Here is a 14,190-nt window from a genome sequence, read left to right on the forward strand (position 1 = left end):
TATTTGATAAAATGTATTAAGCATATTATGCCCCTTAAAAATATAAGTATACAAAATTTTAAAATTTAATTTAACTCATGAATTTCATGGCAGAAAAATATAAGTAAAAGCTAGAATTACAGGAATAAATCAATGGCCACTATGCAATTGACATCTTCATATGTAATGGCACAAAAGCATCATAATTGAGAAACACATTATAACATCCTGAAGATATCTTCATTTTCTATTTGGAAATAATGGTGTCAGAAGAAAGAATGGTACCTAAAGAACCTAAAGCAACTTTTTCAAATGCCAGCAGTTTCTATTTTGGTCTCTTTAGTCTCAATGTCAACTACTCTTATTGGCAGCAAGAAGCTTTATAAAGCTGTTTTATATACATTATTGTATTCTATATATACTTTTAAGATTTTTAACATTAGGGAATACAAAACAAAAACTTCTCTATTCCAACACATGTTAAAAAAAAAAGTTGTTTATATGGTAAATGAAGGGAAATATCAAGTTGGGAAGCAAGTCTCTGCATTCAGTAAAGTCAAACAAGTATTTATTTTACAATATGGAAGATAACCTGCAAAGTGTTCCGAGTACACAAGAGAAAATAAAATAGTAAGGTTTGCTAGAGAAAATATATAGCATCACTAATTTACAATTTTTGAGCAGAATTAACTTGGTACCTTTCATGGCCTCTTCGAAAGAGCAAGGTCTTGCCGGACTAGATATTTCCTTCTTCACGTTTACATTCAAAGCAGCAGCTGCTGCTATTAAGACAAACAAAAAGGATTAATGTATTTATTTAAACTTATCCTAACAAAACGTGTACCTTAAAATTTTAACTGGAAACTTTAACTGGAATATCTTCTCACAAAGCACTATTAAATTATTTGTTTAGCAGAAATTCTAGGTTCAGATGAGTTTTTATAATCACCAGTCTACGCTCTAAAATGCACCTGTCTCCCAGTGGGCAGAAGCATATGCTTACTTATTAAAACAAAATAAAAACAACCGCAACTTCAAAAAATCTTTCTTGTAACAGTACACATATTTATATGAGATGAGTAGAAGACTGATATGAGATTTTTAAACTTACCAAATATACTGTAACACTAGCATGAAAAAAAAATTCACCATTTACCTACATAAATGATTTATTTAAAATAATACTGATTCAGAGTCAATTGAGCTAAATTTTTTTAAAAAGTGTGATGAATATACAAAATCTATAACATTATGATTATTCTTTTTAGCAAGCCTTAGAAAACATAATCTTTGCTATTATTAAAGGAGAATTACTACACTACTGTATCTATACATATCAAGTACATCTACTATGAAAACTTTAAATTTAATGAGCATGAGAGTAGAGAACAGTTCTGAATGGTAAAGTTAAATAAATTCCAAATAAACAGGTTTTTACTTAAAATGACTGTATAATAATTTTATTTAAATAGATGTTAATTTCTATTTTTCATTGTATTTATTTATTTTATTTATTCCCTTATTTATTCAAAATGGGAATTGAGTCAACTTATTTTCAATTTATTTTTCACATGACAATACAAAATGATGGTTATAGAGAATATAAAGAGATAGTTAACTGTGAATAAAGAGACAAAATGTACACATCTCCTAAGAATGAAGTTAAAAAATTTATCTAAGCATGCTGCACTGCACACGAGGTCCAACAAATGATAATTTGAATGAACTATCAATTGAATGAAATTATCAATTGAATAGAATTGATGAGAAAAAAAATCCATAGACAATTTTAAAGCATAACATTAATTCTAATAATTACAGATTTAAAAATGGAAACTAATCTTTGAAAAATTTTTAAATTTCTACTTTTAAAACAAGTTTTAGTCATTTGTCTTTAGAGCAACAAAAAATTATGAATAAATACTTCATCCTCCATTTCTTATAGCAATTACTACTGCAGAGTCACTGCAAAAAATAACTAAGGAGATTTCTGTGTCTTAATAGATGGAAGTAAAACAAATTAATGGCTAAGCAATGCTTCAGTGACTAACTGGCAATGAAACAAAGGTTTTACGACTCTGCAAAGTTAAGTGCCTAAGAGCATGTACATGCAATGTATTTTTGGCAGTATAGACTCAGAAGGCTTTAGAGGGGCTTGTGTCTGGCAGAGCATGCAGAGCCAGCCAGTTTATGTACACTTGAGCCCCTGCCCCAATCCTACTTTTAGACCGTGTACCAAGTATACAAGATCCCCAAATTTTCTGCACAACTACTCTATAGACCATGTGTGAAATCTCAGGCCTATAGGGTGAACAGAGCTTATGAGCACTGGCCAGTGCATCAGGGCCCTCCAGGTAGAGGATGGAGCCAGGAGAGGGAAAAGAAGGGTGCCAGCCTGGGGATTCCTCTTTCTTCATGTTGTCATATCCCAGTTTGGACCTCCAAGCAGTTTGAAAATCCTCAATTCGAATCTGGCCTTCCAGGTTATTATGAAGGTATTTTGGTCAAATTAGGAGGATAGAATATACTTCATTTAATTATTTGTTATTTTTATCTATAACTTTTAAATATTTAGGCAAAATGGTGTAGCAGTTGCCATTTCTACTCTTGACTCACAAAAATTATGCTGGGCCTTGTTCTAGCTGTTACAATTACTATACACCACTGACTGTTCAAATGTTTAACCACAGTCCCTGGAGGAATCACAAAAGCAATTAGTTTATCATAATGAGACAGTACAAATTTTCTATAACCAAGTTTTCCTGAAATCATATTCTCTATTCTCTCACATGAACACCTAAAAGATGCTCACATTTTATAAAATATAAAAAAGTGAAATTGTGGGAAGATTCTTTAATTAGCTATATCATAAAGGCAGAAACTGAAGCATTGGATCTCACTATAAAATTTGCATATTATATATTTATTCAATTAAGAGTTTCTGAGGGCGACTGCTATCTATGATATATATAAGGGGGAAATACTTAGAAGAATAAACGTATGTTAGTGATTGCCTAAATGTGGCCAAATATAGCCGATTAGTGTAGGCTTTAAAACAGAACACTTAAAAGTTGTTTTATTTGGCAATTTATTAAAGGGAAATTTTTAATAATCAGTATTCAACACTAAGAAATGAAGATTCATAGTGCTGATGCTAAGCACTTCAAAGTCCTGAAGTTCTTTATTATTGATCATAAAACCAAACAAAAACAACAAAACCTCAGTATTTTCAGGATGGCAAAAACTTTAAGGCTATTTACACACACACACACACACACACACACACACACACACACACACACACACACACACACACACCCACACACACACTTCCTTCTTCCCTTCCCACACAATTAATTACTGTATGCCATTTTTCTCCCCCTATGAGCAAACTCCTCCTCACACAAATACTAAATGTTAATATTTAGTAACTAGCAGTTACTAAAATGCTTTAACTACCATTAGTTTTAAATCAAATTTTCTTGGATTTTTGAGGCCTTCTTAGAAAGAAAACAATCAACTATTTCATCTTTAAGTATAAACCAATATCCTCTTCCCTAGTTTTGTTGAAGCCAGTATATTATTGCCAAACTTTGTCTTTTTCTGTCTGAAATTTCTACTTGTGATCTTTTATTCTGAGATAAATACTAAAAGGATTTCATTAGTGCTATACTATGGCACAGTTTTGTAGCAAACTGGTGGGAAATAACCAATATTGTGAAACTCAGACATGATTAAAAAGAACAAAAAGGGAACAGATCACATTAAGTGATAGAATGTAATTAATCAAGACTAGTTATAACTCTGTCCTAGAGACTGTTTCCATCACTTTTGTTGCCAGGGCTTTCTTTCCTTGCTACCATTTTTCACTTTGTACCTCACTGAATCCTGAACTATTTGGGAATAACATATCGGTAAACGTAAAGATATGGAAGAACTTCTAGCTCTAAAGATTCCTAAGATAGGAATGGAGTAAACCATGGTAAGCATGGCAGAAACCAAACCTAGGTCAACAAAACATGTGAAGAGTTTCCATTTCCAAAATGTTCTCTCTGCTTCTCCAGGAAAAGCCTTCTCTTCTTCAGGCAACTAAACTAATGTAGGCAAAAAACTCTTAGGACACTTCTTACCCAGAGATCTAAATTTATAAGCAACTGCTCTGGTTTCTAAAGCACCTGTTTTACCTAAATGCTTAAAATTACATATAAAATATTTATTCACCAGAAGTCTTTGATATTTTTGATAACACAAATTTGAAAATGTTACAGGCATATGATTCTATTTGTGATATTATCACTTATCATTCCAAGCTATCTCTCACCTCTCCCAAAATGCATCCTATAAGCCAGCCAGACTAAAAACTATTAGCAGTTTCTCAAAGTCGTCACTTTCACCTTTCTGCACATAAGAGGTACTCAATGAATGGTAATTCTTAACAAGGAGTAACCTGTATGACAACTCTGGAGAGCCTGACTTCAGAGCATCTCTAGCTTTTCTTTTATTATTAGAGCATAAGGCAGAAACAGTTCCCTTAATATAAGAGTAAAAGCAGTGTTTGGTGGCCATCTTCTTAGGAAATAATGCCATCTTCAAAAAATACTGATATCAATTCATCTTAGCACACAACTTTCTCTTTTAAATTGGCTGGTCTTCTTCATATTCTTCCAAAGAACTAGAAGTTAATTATTCCTTTTGATTCAGAACTTTTTATTTTGACATACCTGGGTCTGGAGTGTAAGTGAATGGCTGAACATCATGAGATCTTCCAGCATTGGTCACTACGTATATTCCCACTGATACTGGCAAAGTTATATGTTGGTCATGATATGGGGGAACCTTCACAATAAGATGATTCTAATTGAAAGAAAATTATAAGAGTCAGAAAAGCAGTAATGTTTAAATTAAAATTTTCAAATAAAATATGATAATTAAGTACATTTCCTGTTAGTTGTAAAGTTTAAAAAGTCTGACTAGGGGAAAAAACGTAGTATTTAAAAGCATCAGGACATTAATCTTAAAACTGCTTTTAAGGTAAAATACCAATGTTTTACAATGGCTTACAAGGTCCCTGCCCTGTCAAATTTATCTCATTCCCCTTCTCCTCCAGCTTGTTACACTCCAGTTACATTGACCTTCTTACACTAACACAGTAAATTCATTCTTTTAACACACTAAATTCATTTTTACCTCAGAGCCTTTACAACTTTCTGTTCTCTCTCACTGGAAAACTCTTCCTTTACCTCTTCAAATGGCTAGTTCCTTATCCATTTTCAGGTCTCATTCAAATGTCATCTCCTCAGAGAAGCCCTCTCTGACAATCCTATTTAAAGTAGCACCCCTCTCCAATCTGACCACATAATCTTGTTTATTTCTAAAATAGCACTTATCACCAACTGAAATTACTGTGATTATCTGCTTCTTTTTGTCTCTCTCCAACCAAAAGAATGTAACCTCCATGAGAACCTAGGATGTTCTGTTCTTCATTCTATCTCCATGGTTAAGCACCTCACACAAAATATACTCAAATATATTTGTTGAAAAAAAGAATGAATATATATTCAGGAAAAAAATATGTCCACCAAGCATAATGTCAGTTACCATATGTTTTGTAAACCTTAACAGTGAGATGTATCAATACTTCGCAATGCAGTTCACTACTTCCTAACCACTTTAATTCTCATTTAAAGTCAATAGGGTTCAGTTTACCCAAACCTCAGTAGATCATTTTTTTTGTATGTGAAAATAGTGGTAGAAGCATCCTTTTAAGAGAAAGGAAGAGTTCCATAAATGCTTCAGCAGCACTTATTCTTCTTAGAAGACACAATGAACCACATTTGACTTGTTCTCTTCTTCCCTAGTATGTTATAGTATTGGGAAGGAATATCAAGGGGTAGTGATTATTCTTTTTATACTGAGTATGTGATATGCAGGAGGCCAACGGTGATAGCTGAGGATGAAGTGAATGTGATGACATTTTTTACTTAGTTAGATTATAGTAGTTGGTTGACTCAGTTGAATAGAACATGTGACAACTGAGGTCAAGATTTTGATTTTTGAGCACTTAATTTGTTTCTAAGCCATCATAAAACACTCTCTGAAATAGTCACATTATACATTGAAAAATAGCTTCTTGGGGCTTCCCTGGTGGCGCAGTGGTTGAGAATCTGCCTGCTAATGCAGGGGACACGGGTTTGAGCCCTGGTCTGGGAGGATCCCACATGCCGCGGAGCAACTAGGCCCGTGAGCCACAACTACTGAGCCTGTGTGTCTGGAGCCTGTGGTCCGCAACAAGAGACCACGATAGTGAGAGGCCCGTGCACTGCGATGAAGAGGGGCCCCCTCTCACCGCAACTAGAAAAAGCCCTTGCACAGAAACGAAGACCCAACACAGCCAAAAATAAATTAAAAAAATATATATATATATAGCTTATTTATGGCACTAATAGAATGCCTCCTGAGTCCAGTTAGCCATCTCAAAAAAAATCACACTTCTAATTCAGGTGCAAAAACATATATAAATGTGTGTACATCCACAGGTATTAGGGGGCAAAAATCTGAATGCACATATTCAATTGCCCATGAGGCCATCAAAAAATGTACCTGCAGTGATCCAACTTCTAAGAAACAGAATCTTAAAATCTTGCCCACCTTCCTTTGTTTAAACACTGCAACTACATCACAAAGCAGTCCTACCTACAGTTAAGGAGATGGTTGAATGGATGATTTGTGAAGTATCTTCCCGGTCTTAAAATTACCTATTTGGCAAACTCAATAACTGAAATTATTCTTCTGAATAAAAACTTGTTTTTTGGTAATTAGTAACAGAATTAGTATCTAAAAGTCAGATGCATATTTTATTTAAACAAACCTTTTACTCCACTTGCTTTGGAGAGCGTATTTAAGCAAATCTAATTTGAAACCTTTTATTTATTTATAAAATTTATTTTATTTTATTTTATTTATTCTATTTTTTGGCTGCATTGGGTTTTCGTTGCTGTGCATGGGCTTTTCTCTGGTTCCGCAGAGCGGGGGCCACTCTTTGTTGCAGTGTGCGGGCTTCTCACTGTGGTGGCTTCTCTTGTTGTGGAGCACGGGCTCTTAGGTGCGTGGGCTTCAGTAGTTGTGGCACACGGGCTCAGTAGTTGTGGCTCGCGGGCTCTAGAGCGCAGGCTCAGTAGTTGTGGTGCACGGGCTTAGTTGCTCTGTGGCATGTGGGGTCTTCCTGGACCAGGGCTCAAACCCGTGTCCCCTGCATTGGCAGGCAGATTCTTAACCACTGCACCACCAGGGAAGCCCCCGAAACCTTATAAAAGCCAAATGAACCTATTTTCATACTAATTCTTCTTACTTCCTCAATCTGAATCCAGAAATTCTACAAGTGGTTTGAATTAAAAACTAAGTAAATTGTAGGTAGTGATAGTAAGCTTTTTAAAAATACTACTCTCAAAAATTAAGAGCAATTAACTACCACTGAGCTAGGAGTACAATACAGACAAAACACACAAAGGACTGGGAGACCTGTGGAGCAGGCAGAATGTTCTCTGAGGTAAAAAGAGAAGAATATCTGAAATTTAATTTTTTTATCTTTTAAAAATATTTATTTTTGCTGCGCCATGTCTTAGTTGCAGCATGTGGGATCTTTTAGTTGCAGCATTCGAACTCTTAGTTGCAGCATGCGTGTAGGATCTATAATACTTCCCTGACCAGGGACTGAACTGGGTCCCCTGCATTGGGAGTGCGGAGTCTTAGCCACTGGACCACCAGGAAGTCCCTGAATTTTAATTTCTTAGAAAAATCTGCTTGGATTCAAAGTAACGACTTTCTTTTTTCAGCGGATAATCTTTTTCAGAGCTTACAAGCTCTGAAGTGGGAATGGTCTGATCAACAAGTTATACAAGAAATCGTAAAATGCCAGAGTTAGAAGGAACCTCAAATAATCTAGTAAAAGAGTTTATCTTATAGATTAGAAAAGTGGGGCAAAAGAGAGACTTGTCTTACACAGGTAACACAGATTGTTAGTGACAAAGAAGATACTAGAATTTCAGTTAAGACTAGTCTAGCAGAGATTATCTGATGGTAAATGTGACAAAGGAATGGCTGCTGAGTCCTATTATCTCTTCTTGACAGCATGTAGGAAAACTTTCTGCGTAGCATTTGTCTAGGTATACAGGAAGCTCCACCTTAAATGATACTATGTAGTGAAGAATTCATTTAACTCAAAGTGAGGTCTAGTCTTTTCCCTTGTCTACTGGGAGGTGATCTCTAGGCCCCTAGAATGTCCTGTCTGACAGAAGTATCTTCGTTTGTTTAGGGGCTTTGGCCACTGAAAAGTCTAACAATGTAATTTATGAAGAGAGCTTTGAAACATGTCATATCATTTCCAACCTCTGGGGGAACTGGAGACTAAAGGTTAGCTGCACGGGCAGTATGTGATCCAACCCAAATAAAAACTCTGAATACCAATAGCTTGGATGAGCTTCCTAACAGGCAGTACTCTGTATGTACTGCCTATGTTGTCACACATCAATGTGCTGAGAAGGTAAGGCATCCCTGAGGACAGGAAGCTTCACCTTCAGGACCCTCCCAGACCTTACTTTATGTGTCTCTCCCTTTGGCTGGCTCTGATTTGTGTTCTTTTGCTTCTCTGTTCTTTATGAACTGTATTTATACATACCAGTCTTCTGCGTTTGCCTTATATCTGATTTACTCATAAGTTTGTCTTTCTCTTTTGTTAGTTTCAACTTCTATGAGGTTGGTCTTATCTGCTCTACATACTAATTCTTAAGTCAGTTCTTTATCCTTGTTTTCAAACTTTTTTCCTTGTTATTTGGAAAACAATATATAGCAAGGTCCTACAAATATAGACTCTTTAAGTGTAACAGGTAGTGCTTCTGAATGCAAAAAGGTAACTAACAAGTATAAAACACCTGGCACATAGCAGGTACTCAATAAATGTTTCCCTTTGATTTAACTAAATAGTACGTTAAGATAGTCCAGATCCTCAGAGCAAATAAGTATTAGGAAATCTTTCATTCATTAACAATGGTAATTTGCTAATGCTCTTAACTTTTTCAAATAGAGAACTGTCATTTCTAGCATCAGTGGAATAAATCTATTTCAGTTAAAGAAACCCAAGAAAGAAACTTTAAATGATTTATGTCAACCTCATATAAAGAAGAAATTTGTTAATGCAGGAAAATTTTGGAGCAAAACTCAATTTCTCAGAGAGTAAGCAATCAAACTATAAAAAGTTTAAATTATACCTGATGAAATAATTCCATGTCGATTTCAGCTTCTGACTTCCAAGAGTTTTCATCTGATTGAAATAAAAACAGTGACTTACTAAAATTGTGAAAAATTTTTTACTTTGTAGCTACAACTATATCTTTATAACAAAGTGAAACACGCAACAATTTCTAAGGCAGTATTGTGCCTACTTACCAGAAACATTTTCTTGGAAAATAACTTTAGTTCCTTTCAGAAAGTTCTTGCCGATTAAAAATACTTCTTCCTCTCCTTTCACTGAACAGCTATGTAAGCTCTTCTTTAAGATTTCTGGCACTCCTGCTGGCTGAGCTGTAGATATATATAAGCATTCCATAAAAAGAACCACCAACACTTACTTCTTATCTAAAATCAACTCTCAATTATCCAGTTCTATAAGTTGTCGTTGTTGACCCCTGAATTTGACTTCTTTTATTCTGCATATTAAATTTTACCATAACAGAAAGCAAAGAAAAAACAGAAAAGTCTGTATTAATGTTTAATAACTATTGTAAGATTTTATAGGGATGGATTAATGTCTGCGATGACATTTTAATTTATTAGATGTCATCTTTGTTTTCTCATTACATGAACAAAAAAAAGGTGTAAAATATGAATTTGGTCATGTTTTTGTCTTAATATTTTTTAAAAATTCAATTTAAAAACAACTTTATCTCACAATCTTAACCTTAAAAATGTCAGCTATGCTATGCCATTACAAGACTTCTGAGGCAATGTGAGCCTATGGGTGGTATTGAGGACCTCTTTAAGGATCTAGACCCAGGACTCAGGCCCTAAACCAAAAGAACACCTGAAAACAGACTGAATGCAATTCAGAGTAATTCTTTCTACCAGGGGATCTCCTTGAACTAGGATACCCTGAGGTTAAAGATAAAAGGCACTTGTTTTTCAATTACAAAGACTAACTAACCACTAGTACAATTAACAAAGAGGTTGACTAGTACTGAGCAGGAGCCAGATCTAAGAAATTGTAACTGGCCTACCAACTTCCTCATGTCATGATTTCCTTAAGAAAATTTAATATGTACTGCATAGTAAAACAGGTTCCAAAGTAAGTGTATCTGGGAATTACTGAGTTAAGCAAAGCTAAATGAACAATAGGATTTCTCCAAGCATTTCACATTCTGATGTACACTGTAAATATCCAAGAAGTGAGTATAGTACACAGTCCCCCCAACATATCTGACTCCAGAAACATTCTTCCATATTGATGCCTAAGGACTAGTTTTCCACCAGAATACTCCCTGGGATACTGGTTAATGCAAATACATACTTTTTAGGTACTCAAAAACCTGCTTCCTTAAGATTAAGTACTTTGAAATAGAACACACTATTTGTTGTTTTAGTAAACCCTAACAACATATATACTGCAAAGGTAAACTTTAACATGGTTGTATAACTTATCAACTTCTAAATTAATGAGATAGTCTATTAAACTTTAGGAAAAGTTTAAGTTTTTTTCTCATTAAATACTTACATATTTAATAGTTAATTTTATCTTTACAAGAAAGTAATATGGGAAATTATCCTTGTCAAAATACTGCCCCTCTTTCCCTAGGCCTGCCGTTCCTTGTGGGAAGGCTCTTGCTCCACTCATGTAAGGACTGGCCATGTGACTTGTTCGTATAATGAAATGTGAACTGAAGTAATGTGCCACTTCCAGGCTTTAAGAGCCCCACGTGGTTCTACCATCTTCCTCCACTACAAAAATGGCAATATCCCAGAAAGGGGCAGTTTCTAAAGCCTGGTTCCCAGAGTGAAGAAAATGGAGTTGCTTCCAAACTACACCCAATATTATCATAAAATGAGGAAGAAGTAAAACTTTGTTGTGTAAGCCACTTAGATTTTTTTGGTTGTTTGTTACTGTAGCACCGTTTAGCCTCACTTATTTTAATACAAACAAGTATCTTATCCTAATTCAATATCTGAATGGCAAATAATATTTTCAGCAATGTCTGAGTTTAAAAGAAATTGTGATTGTATAAACATATACACTGTCTGGAACCCACAGGGTTAATGTATGAACAGAATGGAAACAGTTACTGGTCACACACTGGTAATTACATACCCTTTTAAAGAATTAAGTGAATTTATAACTTTTTGGAGTAACACTGGAACTAGACACTTATTTTTATATAACATTCAAGAAAAATATGATAAAAATTACTTTGATTAGAAAACAATAAGAGGTGCAAAATTATATGCACAGATTGTATTAACAAAATGAATGGAAAGTCTATAACCTTCCCCCCCCACTTTCAAAATACTATATGGAAATTCCACTTCATTCATGATTATCAAAACTTTTTTCCTGGGCTTCCCCGGTGGCGCAGTGGTTGGGAGTCTGCCTGCCGATGCAGGGGACACGGGTTCGTGCCCCGGTCCGGGAGGATCCCACATGCCGCGGAAAGGCGGTGCCCGTGAGCCATGGCCGCTGGGCCTGCGCGTCCGGAGCCTGTGCTCCGCGACGGGAGAGACCACAATAGTGAGAGGCCCGCGTACCGCGAAAAAAAAAAAAAAAAAAAAAAAAAAAAAAAAAAAACTTTTTTCCTACCTCATTTTTTCCTTTTATGTATTAAAGGCTTAAGATGGCCAAATGAGGCCCCTCTGAAGGTACAATGTGTATTTATCTTTTATATATTTGTATTTACATTACACAAAGAACTAGTCTGTTCAAGACAATTTAACTTCTAACTTTTGACCTTAAAAGGTCTTTCCTATTAAAAAGTTTAATGGTTACCTAACAGGACATACTCCATACTAAACAGAACTGAAGTCAGGATTATTTACGCATTAACTGTTTTATTTTTATCTTTAAGTAATTAGTAAGCTGACTCTTGAAAGTGATCACATTGCTTTAAAAAACTGTAACAAAAAAAGCAGGCACCTTTCTGGTATTATAAAAAACAATGTGGTTTTAGATGCTTTTCTAATAGCGGCCACAAAAATAAAGCTGAGGGACTTCCCTGGTGGCACAGTAGTCAAGAATCCACCTGCCAACACAGGGGACATGGGTTTGAGCCCTGGTCCGGGAAGATCCCACATGCCATGGAGCAACTAAGCCCATTCGTCACAACTACAGAGCCTGCGCTCTAGAGCCTGCAAGCCACAACTACTGAGCCCTCATGCTACACCTACTGAAGCCCGCATGCCTAGAGCAGCCCCTGCTCGCCACAACTAGAGAAAGCCCTCGCACAGCAACAAAGACCCAACACAGCCAAAAATAAAAAGCTGAAAAAAATTAATGAACATCTGAATACTGAATATCTGAATACTGAAAAACAACAAAGCAAATATTTCAACCTGTCAAAAGAATTAGTAAGGCTTTTTAATGTCTGTGAAGAGAAGAGAAGTTTACTCAATGATATTATCCCTTTTCTAAAGTTGTGGAAGAGCTAGAAATAAGGAAAGTAGGAACTCGTTAAATTCAGTAAGATTTAATACAATAAGCATTAGTAAGACAAAATCTAAAATACATTACACTAAAGAAAGCGATGATTAATTTTGCCATATTAAAAAAATTATTATAGAAGGGTGGATACTAAAAAGGTATGAAAATTGATATTCTTAATTTGATCTAGTATATATGTATTGTCTGGAGACATCTAAAGGTGTGAAGAATGTAAAAGGGGATGATTTTTCTATCCTCTTAACAACAAACAAACAAAAAGACAATGGATCCAATGACCACTGTTAAACCAACAAGTAGAAGCAGGACTGTTTTTCTAAGGTCACAAGGCACAACATGAATTCTGGCATTAGGCCTTCTTTCCACTGAGTGTTTCTAGATGGAAGATCAAGTATCTGTTTCCTCTCCTCCCTCCCAGCTCTAGAACCTTTTGGCCCCTCTTCCTTTTCTACCTCCCTCTCATCTTCCTGTTTCCTTCTACCTCCCATTCCAATTCTAACCCTTCTTACTAACCTATTTCCTTTTCACCTCTCATTCTACTCCAACTGCTCTAACCTGCCAAAAAGGTTATATTCACGGAAATAAACACAAACCATAAACCCATAATGGAACATAGGGTGGCTATGGTCATGCTCAAAGTATTAGATCACGTAAAAGAAGAACTGCACATGCCCCACTAAAATTGAAACTCCATTCTAATAATATTCAAGTTGAGACATATTGTGATTTACAGTAAATTAGCACCTAAATTAGAAAAGCTTTATAACTCAATAAACCATCTACAGATTATTTACTCTGTCCCTATCTGAACACAACAGAATGGACATGGAACCTAGAAACTTTAAAAGCAGTATATTTATAACTGAACGTTATCCAGAAATAGCCCAAGGAAATACTAATATCAAAACAAATTTTTCATAATAATGAAAAATAGAGAAATCCAAATGAGCTCTCTTTATTTTTATTTTACTTTATAAAAATTTTTTGGCTGCATTGGGTCTTTGTTGCCGCGCACAGGCTTTCTCTAGTTGCGGTGAGCAGGAGCTACTCTTTGTTGCGTTGCGGTGTGTGGGCTTCTCATTGCAGTGGCTTCTCTTGTTGCGCAGCACGGGCTCTAGGCGCATGGGCTCAGCAGTTGTGGCGCACAGGCTTAGTTGCTCCGTGGCATGTGCAATCTTCCCAGACCAGGGATTGGATTCTTAACCACTGTGCTACCAGGGAAGCCCCAAATGAGCTCTCTTGAGATCAGGAAGATATTTACTACTTTCTTTTTAAAATGAGGGTGGGGCTTCCCTGGTGGCGCAGTGGTTGAGAGTCCGCCTGCCGATGCAGGGGACGGGTTCGTGCCCCGGTCCGGGAAGATCCCACATGCTGCAGAGCGGCTGGGCCTGTGAGCCATGGCCGCTGAGCCTGCGTGTCCAGAGCCTGTGCTCCACAATGGGAGAGGCCACAGCAGTGAGAGGCCCATGTTCCGCAAAAAAATAAATAAATAAAAAATAAATAAATAAATTTTAAAA

General features: G+C 35.8%; 1 protein-coding gene across 11 annotated transcripts in view; it reads right to left on the minus strand.

The window, feature by feature from the left end:
- The window catches only part of NFAT5 (nuclear factor of activated T cells 5), a 132,500-nt gene that overhangs the window by 20,224 nt on the left and 98,086 nt on the right, over positions 1–14,190 (minus strand). For 9 of the 11 annotated variants that reach the window (XM_019935597.3, XM_073796858.1, XM_033844077.2 and 6 more), the window contains 4 exons: positions 9,421–9,555; positions 9,243–9,295; positions 4,701–4,833; positions 678–761 (listed from right to left, as the gene is read on the minus strand). In XM_019935597.3, the coding sequence (XP_019791156.1) occupies positions 678–761; positions 4,701–4,833; positions 9,243–9,295; positions 9,421–9,555 (405 nt within the window). The remainder of the gene's footprint in view (positions 1–677; positions 762–4,700; positions 4,834–9,242; positions 9,296–9,420; positions 9,556–14,190) is intronic. The other 2 variants (XM_019935598.3, XM_019935596.3) reach the window with 1 other exon arrangement.

This window comes from Tursiops truncatus, chromosome 19, assembly GCF_011762595.2.
Source record: "Tursiops truncatus isolate mTurTru1 chromosome 19, mTurTru1.mat.Y, whole genome shotgun sequence".
NCBI classification, from domain to species: domain Eukaryota; kingdom Metazoa; phylum Chordata; class Mammalia; order Artiodactyla; family Delphinidae; genus Tursiops; species Tursiops truncatus.